This window comes from Heterocephalus glaber, unplaced genomic scaffold (assembly GCF_053883595.1).
Source record: "Heterocephalus glaber isolate CG9 unplaced genomic scaffold, H.glaber_assembly_v1.0 deba00001497, whole genome shotgun sequence".
NCBI lineage: Eukaryota > Metazoa > Chordata > Mammalia > Rodentia > Bathyergidae > Heterocephalus > Heterocephalus glaber.
The window spans coordinates 61,771,581-61,784,060 of record NW_028258320.1 but is presented as its reverse complement, the minus strand read 5'-3'; the positions used below and the strand labels follow the sequence as shown (position 1 = coordinate 61,784,060).

The following is a 12,480-nucleotide window of genomic DNA, read 5'->3' as shown; positions in this document are numbered from 1 at the left end:
TAGTACTTTCTCTGAAATGCTTGGGACCAGAGTGTTTCTGATTTCAGAGTTTTTTGGATTTTGGAGTATTTGCATAGACATAATGAGGTGTCTGGTAATGGGATCAAAATCTAAATACGAAATTCATTGATGTTCCATATATACCATATCTAGCTATCCTAAAGGTAATTTTGTACAATATTTTAAATAATTTTCTGCATGAAGCAAAGTTTCATTGTGTGGAATTTTCCACTTGTGCCATCAAATTGACATTCAGAAAATTTTAGACTTTGGAGCATTTTGGATAAGGAATGCTCAACCTGTACTGCCTTTAGTCCTTGAACACTTCTTTATGCCTTAAATGCCTCATCTGTGAAATTATAGTATAGGTGATATGTTTCCCAGTTTTAAATTAGGTGTGTGTAAAGTGTTAGTACACTGGATGGGAATAGCAAGTGCTCAGTAAGTGGTAACACTTGTTATGAATCTCCTGTTCAGAGAAGATCCAAGTGGTAATCTTCAGAGGACATTTTGACACATGTACACTTTGCTGCAGCAGATACAGTTGAGATGCTCTCAGCAAAGCATTTTGGGAAATACTGGTCTTATCCACTGAGTGGCTTTTTAGAGCTCCCTAGACAATCAAAGATTTCTTGGTAGCAAGGGTATTCTTGTCTACTTGAGATTTTTCCAGGGTGGGGGCAGCCTGGAGTAGTAGCTTACCAAGACTTCTAGGCAACATGAAACATGTTACCTGAAATTCCAGAATAATTACTTTTCATGGTTGCAAAACCACCCTTTAAATATCTCCAGATTCAAAGTACAGTTTCTTATACTAGCAGTTCTGTGGTACTATACTGTCTTCAGGTTTATAATGACCAGACATCATATGAGAATACTCAGATTACACTTATATAGAGATATGAGGCTGTGGACATGCACAGTCAGTCTGAGATCTAGAAGGACTGAGGATGCCCGTATTGGCCACTGCCTGGCAGAGGTCGTGCCGTGATTCCCATCTTGTACACAGGATAAAGCCACATGGATGGTGGGTTTCCAAGGCCATGTAGCTGGTAGAGTATGTGCCAACATTACAGGGTTTTGTGTTGGTTTCTGGTCTAATTTTTATTTCATTTTACTTGTGTATTATCTCAGAGCCGCCTTCCACATAGATTGTAGTGAGAGGGACAGAGGTGAGTCGGGTCTGAGGAGGCTTTTGGTTTTCTTTGTACTCAAGAAACTACATATATATTAGGAATGCTAATAGGTATAGTCACAACATTTCTGGAGATGCCTAGTCTGTTTGTTTTGAGTTTTTGAGACAAGATTTTGCTGTGTAGTTCAAGTTGGCTGTGAACTTGCTATGTAGTCCAGGCTGTCCTCAAAGTCACGGCAATCTTCCTGCCTCAGCCTCCAGAGTGTTGGGATTACAGTTGTGTGCCGCCATGCTCAACAACTCTGGGTAATTTGGGGGCGGGGGTAATTTTTTTAAAAGGCAGAAATTTGATGTTAAAAAGCAACATGAGGCTGGGGCTTTAGCTCAGTGTGTCTGCCGCCTGCCTCACAAGCTTGAGGTCCCGAGTTTGATCCCCGGTACCAAAAAGCAGCATCATTAACTATATAAAGCTTTAACTGAAGTTAGTACTGAGTTTCTCTGCGTACTTCATCTCAGCAGAGTGATATATTTTTGGCTTTACATATATTATTTTCTGGGCTGGGGATTTAGCTCAGTGGTTCCACCCCCTGCCTCATATATTCTTTTCTTTCTCACCTCTAAACAGTAAGGTCTTTAAGAATAGGGACCAAGTCTGTTCATTCTTATTTCTTACAGTTTATTCAGCATATATTTGTTGAACATGTTCTCCATGTCAGGCCTTGTATTCACAATGTAGTTAGGGAACCAGTATTGAGCAGTAGTGAGTTCCTGCAGGGCAGGAGACGTGCCACAGCTGCTTTTCTGCCTTTCATGGTCCCTTACTTGGTTGTTGGAATAGACAACAATGATGGTGTCTGGAGGTTTAATGAAACTAAATGTATTTTTCAAAAATAATCAGGATCTCTGAATTCCACATTAAAAAACTATCTGAAATTTCTAGAATGGTGATATTAGCATAGAAATAGGCAGATTGACTGATAGAACAAAACAGGTCAGAAATCGACTCACACATGTATGCAAATTGATAAAGGCTAGCATTATAAATCTAAATAGGAATATTCTTTCCATGTGGAAAAAAAATGAAACCATATCCCTACCTCACACCACATATAGAAAATTGATTTCAGATACATTAAAAAGTAAACTTTAAAGATTTTATGAGAATATCTTTATGACTTCATGTTTGGAAAAGATTTCATAAACCAGACACAAAAAAAACTAATTATGAAAACTAATCAAAATTGGTGAATTTGACTATCAAATTTCTTTTTCTCAAAAGATGCCATAAAGTAAAAATATAAATCGTAAAGAAGAAAATATCTACTCAACATAGTAGCATTGTGGACATTCAGTTTATTTTTATACCCTACATATATGTAAGTCTTATTTTATAAATATCAAATATCACAAAAAGGAAAAGAATATTAGGATATTTGCAAACAGAAAGGATAAACTATTTTTTTCTTCAGCTTATCCCTCCATTTTGGTTAAGAAAGATCATTCTAGGGCCAGGGATTTAGCTCAGTGGTTTTGCCGCCTGCTGCACAAGCGCAAGGACCCAAGTTCGATCCCTCGTACCAAAAAAAAGAAAGATCATTCTAGGATTATTGAGTAATTGTCTTAATCAGACTTCTCTGTGTTAACATTCATCACATAGTTATGTTTATTTAATTGTCTGTTCTTCCTGCTAGACTTTGTAAATCATGAAAACAGAGAATTCGACTATAATACTCAGTATAATACCTCCATTGCTCAGCACAGTGCCTGGTGTAGAGAAGGTGCTCAGTAAACATCTGGGTGAATGGATAGGCTAGACATGAGAAAATGTAACGACCCATAATAATCATCTTTACCTATATTTCCAAGAAATTGTTTCTAACTGTAATCTATATTTTGACTGACCAAGTCACTTGTTTTTCTTGATATTTAACGGCATCCAACACTTTGTAAACTTTCAGGATGTAGCAGGGTTTTTTTAGGGTGGTTTAAAAATTATTCTTCTGTTTTCTGTAAGCACAAAGGAACTGGTACCTATTATTGGATATTGCAGTAGAGTCTCTCTAATAAAGTTAGTTGAAGCAAAAAAGTTGGTGCTTCAAATATTCCTTCATTCCTTTGCAGCTAACAACTTTTAATGCCTTGAGCCCATAGGAAAATTCAAAATTTTCTCAACTCAAGAAAGAATATATTCAAAGTTTTAATATTGTAGGCTTTGGTTCATGCTTAATTTTGATCATAAAGAGAGTTGAAAATAAATGTTAAAACAGTCAAGTTTTAAAACCTGACTTTGTAACAATTACAAGGAATTAAGTGAACTTGGAAATTTTTCTAAGAAAAAAGGACTTCATGATACTTGTGTTTTATTTCATTTTAGGTTGCAGATTTTAAAGTTTTTAAAGGAAATGAACATGTCTGTTAGTGTTCTGTGTCTTGACAGAACTCAAAGATAAGCTGTGTTTTAGAAATCATAATTCTGCAACTTGTGCCTGCATGTTACAGGGGCTCCAACACCAAATGGCTTATGTGGCCACCCAGCTGGAAGCTACAAGATTACTGACATACAATGCTGCCAGGCTTGTAGAAGCTGGGAGGCCATTCATAAAAGAAGCAGCCATGGCCAAATATTACGCGTCAGAGGTAAAAAAAAAAAGTTTTCATTTACTTTCAAATGTGTTAATGATTTTCTCACTTCAGAGTATTGATTTAACCTAGGTTTTTCTTCCAAGCAAGATAACAAAGACTTTTCAGTTCTTATAGTAGAAAAATGAAAAAAATAAAGCTACAATAAGAGAAAGTTTTAATTTTATGGGGTCTTAGTGTTCCCATGAGTAGCCCAGTTTGGCAGCCACCCCTCACAAGTCCATGGAGAAGTTCTCTGAGTGATGGCATCAGGTTCAACATTTCAAAATGGGGCAGAGAGAATGCCATAGAAGATGATGTGCTTGTAATAGAAGCAAGTGAGACTAAAACACCAAGAAAAGATTGTCTGTATTTTTACTGCTTTCTGCTTATACATATGCGTACTATTTAACATGTTAGACTTTGGCTGGAGAATTTAGCCAAGTCGTGGGCAACTGTTTCCTAACTGTAACATTATGTCTGATTCATTTCAAGGCTTTAAATACTCACTGAACCTCTCCAGTCCCCAAATTTGATCTCTGCCTCAAGCGCCATTGTGAGTTCCTACTGAATTATCCACCCTTCATTTGACCTGTTCTCCCAGGGCACCAGTCAGAAACCTGAGTCATCTTGACACCTTCCTTTCATTCCCCCACACCAGCCATCATCAGTTCCTATGAATTCTACCTGCAAAAGATTTCTTGAATTGATAAACGTTTTTCTCTCACCCCATCTCATCCATCCAGGGTGTGTCATTTCTTCACCAAACTATTTGCAGTCACCTAACTACTCTTGTGGTTCCTTTTGCTCACTCCAACCCAGTCTGTCTTTTCAAAATGTGCACGAGGTCGTGTCACTCTAGCTTTAAGTGGCTTCTCACAACAAATATTTTTGTATTAGTTTCCTATCACCACTATTACAAATTACCAAAAATCTAGTAGCCTAAAACCATGCAGTTTTATGATACCCCACTTCTAGAGGTCAAAAGTGTGAAATGAGCCTCACTAGGATAGGATCAAATTAAAGTGTCGGAAGGGCCATCTTTCTGAAGGCTCTAAGGGAGAACCCCATTCCAGCTTCTACAGGCTTCTCACATTTGTTGAGTTGCAGCCTCCTCCTCCATTTTCACAGCCAATCACATAGCAGGCTCAGATCTCTCTGTGGCTCTACTTCCTGCTACTATGGTCGTTACCTTCTGTGACTTTTTACTCCTTCTGTCTCTTTTAAGCACCCTTGTGATTACATTGGATCCTCCCAGATTATCCAGGATAAAGTCCTTATCTCAAGGTCCTTAATGTAATCACAGCTACAAAGTCTCTTTGGCCATGTGAGATACTGTATTCAGTTTCTGTGGACATCCTTAATTAGGCTGTGGACATCACTAAGGGTCCTTTACCAATAGTCAGACTGCTGGCCATTCTCTAAGGCTGACCTGCCCCTCTTCTCGTTTTGAAACTCACCATGATCCTAGCCCACTGGCCCTCTCGGTCCCTAACACTGATGACTCCCTTTATCCCTTTGAGCCTTTGCATGTGCCATTTCTCAGCTTGAAGTGCCTCTAACTCATCCTTTAGGTCTCAAACCAAGTTGTTCCTCAAGTATCTCACCATTTAAAACATATTAGGGTTTTTTTTACCCTGTCCAGGATATGCATTTCTATGCTTCTAGATTTAATGTCTTTCTCTAATGACCACCAGTACCAAAGAGGCAGTGACTGTCCACCCCCGTCATTGTATACCCACAGGATTGCAGAGTATTTGGCATGAGAGCAATGTCAATTAATATTTACCAATAAATGATACTTGCTGGCAAGTATGTGAGTATCAACAATATGCTGCTTTTCTGGGCTGTGTATGTAGCTCAATAGCAGAGCACTTGGTTAGCATGTACAAGGCTCCAAGTTAAACCTTTACAAAGAAAATGATTTTAAGGAAATAATTTCGTAAATTCATAGGACATTTTACAGAAATGGCTAGAGAATAGGACTAAACAGACAATGCTGGTTTCTAAAATAACTTTAGTCCTTCTAATCACCAGTCACAGTGAAATCATATTACTAAAAGTATCACACAAAAGTATTATAATATATAAGTTAAGTGATTTCAGTGTGCAATTTGCTGCTTTTTTTTTTTTTTTTGGTAGATGGCAGGGCTCACAACTAGTAAATGTATTGACTGGATGGGAGGAGTAGGCTATATCAAAGATTACCCTGTAGAAAAATACTTCCGAGATGCAAAGATTGGTAAGTAGATTTCTTTTACATTTTATTTGGTTTGGTTTGCCATTGAAGGTGTTTGGGCTATTGTATTTGTCGATTCTGTATTACTGGTACCAAGGCAAAGGTGATCTTAATTTCTTCGGTTTATGTTTATTGGCTCTCTCGTGGCTGAATTTTTTCCCCTACCCCTTCCTACCCAAAAAAATGGATTTATATTTTTAAAACATCAAATTGCTTTTTAAAATACCTCAACAGACCTTTTAATAAAACTGCAATAAAATTTACTATCTTAATTTTTCTTTTACTAAAATAGCTAATATTTGTGATCAGTGTAGTTCAATGCCATTCTTTGAAGTATTGTTCTAATTTCAGAAGCTAAGTGCCTAATCAAGCCTGAGCAGCTAGCTCAGTGCTCCACCACCAGAAAGGAAAATAAACACAACACCTCCAAAAGCTGCCCGTTCTTTAATAACAACCTGAGTGTATCCATTGATAGTTTAGGAACCAGAATCTTCAGTTGTTCACAGCTGACTCTGAACATCCACACAACTAATGGAAAACTGTCATCTCTTAGTCAAAATTACTTTGTCCCATAGTTCCATATCCCAGCGTCATTAAATGATGTTACTACTAACAGTTTTATAGCAAATGCAGAGGTAATATTTATAGTGTTTATTTCTCATATGACTCTTAACTGTGGGTCCACTCCTAACTATTTATTTTGCTCCTTTTCATTTTAGGTACAATATATGAAGGAGCTAGCAATATCCAGCTGAACACCATTGCAAAGCACATTGATGCAGAATACTGACATCCATAAAATTGGGCCCCACCCTCGTATCACTGGTATAACATTTTAAAACTGTTGTGCCTTGTTGGAGGAGTAAGGCTCCATAGCACTGCAAGGTTCTATTGAGGCCCCTAGTTATGATCCTCTGGCTTTGCCCTTTCTCTTTCCTCTTTCCAGTTTGCTTATGTTAGGCACAAAAAATCATTTCTAAAATTTGGGAGACGTGCACCTCTATTTTCCCTAAAACTGTTTTTAAACTTCTGTACATATTTATATTATCATCCAGGTTCAGAATATATAGAAATTTCATTCCATCAACATTTGGAAAAATGAAGACATTTGAAGTATTGCAGAAATAGTTATTTTATACTCATTCTAAATCTTTATATTGTGGTACTAGTCAGAGCGACATTTGTTACAGTAGTCAGTTTTTATTAAATACTTTATAGATTCAACTATAAGTTGCTAAATGAAGTAGAAACTGATAAAAATTTATTTGAAAAATCTAAAACTTCTAGTTGTGAATATCAGAATGGATGGGGAATAAGAGTGTAACTTTGTAGTTCATATAATTGAAAAAAAGACATTATTTTAACCAAGTAAAACAATATAATTTGTTGGTATAATTGACCTGTAAAAGATTTAATTTCATGAAGGTTTCAGCAGGTCATTTTTAAAAACATGTCCCTGCATTAGTTTTAAACTATAAAGTTGGAATAGTTTGGTTTAATAATCAGAAAGTGTTCAATATTGTAATATTATTCCATACTATTTTTCACTAGTAAAATTTCTTTCGGTATTTTAGTTGAATACTCTTCCCTCAGACTTCATTCTTGCGCTTTATCCTGAGTAGTAATTAATTCAGAAACTGAGTTCTAGTTCAGCGATTCTCAAGAGAGTGATATCTTGCCTCCATAAAGAAGTATATCAAAGTCTCATGAGGAATGAGGGATACAAGGGCAGTGTAGAGTTTGAAAAAGTTTATTCAATATTAAAATAATTTTATATTTGGGAAGACAAATATAAATCTCTTGTTTTGTAATACAAATGGTAAATAAGCATAGCCCAACAAATACACAGTAGTGATGCCATTTCTTCAGTATTAGGATTTCTCAGTGAGGAGAAAAAAAAAACTGGTACAGAACCTGCATCCTCAAAGGAGAGAGGTGGACAACAGATGAGAGTTTTCTGCATAAAGGGTGGGTTAGACATGAAAATGTTACAAGGAGCATGCACTTGCTAAAAATCATAATTACTATTAAATAGGAAGCATTTTAGTACTTTAATGAAAGAATGTTTATTACGAAAACCTTACATTTCAGAGTAATTTTGATTTGCACATTCGTGTTTATTGAATTAGATTAATTTCTACAATGCAAATCATAGTTAAATATTCAAAGTTGTATAAATTTAGTTGAGTTAGGAATTATGTTAAAATATTAAGAAGAAATAAGGACAAATTTAGACCTTGGATTCAAAGAGATAAAATCCACTTGATTTTCAGATAGATGAGAACCCCTTTTTCAATTTTTCAAAACTAAAAGACAGAGTAATCTGACTTTAAAAAGTAAGAAATAGGGCCGGGGATTTAGCTCAGTGGTTCCGCCACCTGCCTTGCAAGCGGAAGGATCTGAGTTTGATCCCCGGTACCAAAAAAAAAAAAAAAACAAATAGATAAAGTACCTTAAAAGGGGGCTCAGACATCTTTGGTTTCTGTGATTATGTAAAAGAGGTGGACTTTATGGATTATGAAGTAGGAGTCTGCCTTAGTAAGCAGAATCCCAGCTTCTTCCATGATAAACCTCTTGTTCATATTTGCAATAGAGAGCCTCCCATATACATGTGGACCTTCCTTGAATATATATGTAGTTTAGACAGATTTCTAACTGTGTATGTTCACAAAGAACAGTCAAAATTAATAAGTATATTCCTGTAATCCCAGCATTTTGAGGGCTTGAGGCAAGAGGCACAAGTTCAAGCTCAGCCTGGGCAATTTAGTGAATTAGCAAGACCCTGTCTCAAAAAATAAAAAAGACTGGGGATGTAACTCAGACAGAGGCCCTGGGTTCAATCCCCAGTGCTGAAAAAAATTTAAATTATATATTATAGTTTATATATTCACCTGGTTTCTTCTGTTAGTGAATCTTCATATTATTTTACCAAGGAAAGGTTTCCCTGCAATTCTGCATTGTAGCTCTTCTTTCAACTATGACTTTGGGATTTTTAAAACTTTCTATCTTGAGTTTATGTATTGTGGAGAACCAGCGATTCTTCTCCTGAAGCCTATTGTTACAGTTTGTTAATTTGAGGATTTGGCTGTCTTGGGGCTCAGAAGGTAGAGAATTGTTTTTATCAAATTTATATGGGTGGAATTGATTTCATCCCAACTGCCAAGTTAATGTTGTTAGAGTTTTCATTTTATAACATGGAAACAAATTGGCATCAGTGACTTTAAAATCATGGAAAGTTAAATCTAGAGAGACCTTCTAGAACTATCCAGCCATTTCCCTCATTTGAAAGTAAGTAAAGGATTCATGGTGTAGGTTATTTTCCCATGTGGTCCTCTCTCCAGGGTCAAATACAAGAGTTCAGATATACTCTGTTCAACAGATTTGGAGTTCTTCCTTGCTTGGTCATTGTTCATTTATTTGAGTTTTAACTGATAAAGAATGAACATTTCAGAAGTGTTATGATTGATGAGTGTCATCACATATATTAATCACTTGCCAAAGGCACTGCATTGGCATTTGTCAAGCTCTCTTAGGCTGTTTCTGAGATGTCAAATGCAAAGATTATTATATGTGATTGTTTGGCTTCATTGTTGTGCTATATAATTAGTTACATTCCTGCTGGTCTATTTTTGTTGATGTTTCATAAAGTGAAAGTTTTGTTTTAATAGCATATATCACATTGTATTCATTTTTATGAAATCAGTATTTATAGCTATAGAAAATGAAAATATAAAGCACTAAATTAACTGGAGATTGTTACTCTAATAAAGCAAAATTGTTTGTTACACATACGGATGAAGTCAGAAATAATGTAATCTTCCTGCATAACAGACACACCTTTGTTTACCACACCAATAGCTTGCCTCTTGTGTAAGCCAATTTTTTTCATTTTCAGAGAAGAGGTTTTATAATGCAGACCAAGTTTAAATTTGCCACACTAAAGAAAATTTTGACAGAGTACTCTTCACCCCTCCCCATGGCAAAATAAGCAGCTCTTGAGTAGGGAGGTCACCTCTTCTGAGCATATCCTCATAGCACAGATATTATCTAGCTGAACTTTGTGTCTATACTTTATAGTATTACTTTTGGAAATTTAAAATTATTGTACTTTTTAACTCAGTGATAACAGATTATCTATTCCACATTATTTCTCTAGATACCAATCCTTTTTAAAAAAATTTTGTCATTCAGCAACATGTTCGAGTAGTTGCTATGGCCAAGGTACTGTGGAGTCTGACCTACCTTTGCAAAGATGAATAACAATAGCTTCTTATTTAAATGTTACCAAGTGCGGTGGTTTTTTTCCTTCTGTTTTCATCAGTGTATCTTCACAAAAAAAATGAGTTGAAAACTACCAAGTTCAACCTTACGCAGAGAATTTCTTTGGATCTATTAGAATAATGGCAAATGCTAACATCTCTGGAGCTTTACCACCTGCCAGCCATTTTTCTTACAACCGTTGAGGTTGTGCTCTTGTGTCCCATTTTACAAGCAAGAATACCAGGGCATAGAAAAGTGAAGTAAGATGCTTCTTGGTACAGGGCAGAAATGGAATCCAGCTTGGCTGATGAAGGCCTTTCCACTTTCATTCCTTTGAGTCTGTAAGGCTTGTCCATCTTAAAGAGTCTTCCAGGAAAATGCCACTACCAACTAGGCATTTATAAGCTAGTTACTCTTCATGGATGAATTTCAGATCTTTTCAAGCAGAGACATTAGCTGAGAACAGGGTCTAGAAGAAAAATAGGTGTGGTGCGAGCATATGCATTTTGGGAGAATGGGGGTAAAGCTGGGATGTAGCTGAGGTAGTAAGTGCTTGTTTGACCTGCACAAGGCCTTGGGTTCCATCCCCAGTACCACAAAAACAGAGAGGTGATAGGAAGATGGAGTTAGAGGGATGAGAAAAGTACTGAAAAGGGAACTAAGAAATCTCAAGGTACCATTGTTCCAAAAATCTCAGAAAGAAATACACGGAGATACAGAATTTGGGTAAAATAATAAAATTTCTACTTGCAAGCTGGCGGGACCACCAGAAACTGGTCTGGTTAATATTGGAGCGTCCCTTTGTTCAGCATTTCCCTTTTTATATCCTTTTTACCCATTATCTCATCCCTAGTGGTCTTTGATGTGTAAATACAATTCCAGTTCCTATTTACAAGTCCCAGGCACAAGATAGGCACATATACATTGTAAATTCACCCAGCCATTGCAACTTTGTTAGGTTAATGAAGTTACTGGTTAAAGGGTCAGATAACCCATCACCTTAAACAACAAGAGTTATGGGAAAAGCAAATCTTAAAGGAACACATTACTTACTTTGCTTCTATAGCTACCTTAATATTCAATGTACTAAGTTATCTAAAACTTTTCCCTGTCACCATTTTACCACTGTATACCATATGCAATATTTGACTTTTGATTTGGAAAAAAAAGGTTTTTTTTTTTTTGTACCGGCAGATCGAACTCGGGACTTTGCACTTGCAAGGCAGGCAGCGGAACCACTGAGCTAAATCCCCAGCCCTGGAAAAACAAAGTTTAATAAAATAATAACTGAAAGCTACCCTGGGGTGTGAAGAATGACAAGAAATTATAACAAAAATCTGAGTGGAAAAAAAAGTCTGAATGGTGGCTACAGAGTCTGAATTGCAGTTATTTGTACAGAAAGCTCACAATATGAAGAAAAAACTAACTTTGCAATTTTTTAAAAGAAGTCATGCCAAGTAGACAAAAATGGGGTAAATAGTCACACGTAGTATTTGAAAGTACAGATGAGTTAAACCTACCTACTTAAAAATGTTCAAATGAAGCAAAAGAAACACTTAAATGCTAGTTATTACATTTAGAATAGAAACACCTAAAGCAAGACAATTCAGGAAAGTTCAAATAAAGAGATGGAAAAAGGCCATCTTTATGAATGCTGCAAAAACAAAAGTAGGAATAGTTATGTTAATATCTAACACAACTGAATTAAAGGCAAAAATAATTTTAAAAGATATCATAAAAAGGGAAGAATTCACCAAGTCCAGTAGTCATGAACTTTATGTTCCTAACAATATAACTGAGAACTATATAGAGCAAAACAAATAGAAGTACAATTTTAAAAAATTGACAAAGTCATAATCATAGGTACTGACTTAGAACTCATGAAATAGGAAAAGGTAAGAACAGATATAAAGGATTTGGATAGTTTAATTAACAGGGTTGCTATATGGAAAGGGAATTCTTGTTTCTTTTTTATTGTAAATGAATAGTCATTAGAAATTTGTCTCAAAGGAAATCTACAAATTCCAAGATGACAAAATTTTATGGATGGCATTCACCTTGTACAATAAGTAAATAAACAAAAAAATAGAATTTTCAAAAGCTAATCATGACTTTAACTTGGATTAATTAGAAAATCAAAGTAGAAATTAACAAATTATCAGTCAGGTTATGACCAGGCCAGCTGTCCCATTCAGTGCTGCTAGGAGGATGTACCAAGAATGCATGT

At 35.9% G+C, this 12,480-nt stretch overlaps 1 protein-coding gene across 2 annotated transcripts in view; it reads left to right on the top strand.

Moving 5' to 3' along the window:
* Positions 1-9,782, top strand: part of Acadsb (acyl-CoA dehydrogenase short/branched chain) — a 50,736-nt gene extending 40,954 nt beyond the window's left edge. The window contains exons 9-11 of one of the 2 annotated variants that reach the window (XM_004838768.3): positions 3,635-3,772; positions 5,897-5,996; positions 6,713-9,782. In XM_004838768.3, the coding sequence (XP_004838825.1) occupies positions 3,635-3,772; positions 5,897-5,996; positions 6,713-6,783 (309 nt within the window). In that variant the 3' untranslated portion in view covers positions 6,784-9,782. Of the gene's footprint in view, positions 1-3,634; positions 3,773-4,249; positions 4,402-5,896; positions 5,997-6,712 lie in introns of those variants that run through there. The other variant, XM_004838769.4, reaches the window with a different exon arrangement.
* The last annotated feature ends 2,698 nt before the right edge of the window (positions 9,783-12,480 follow it).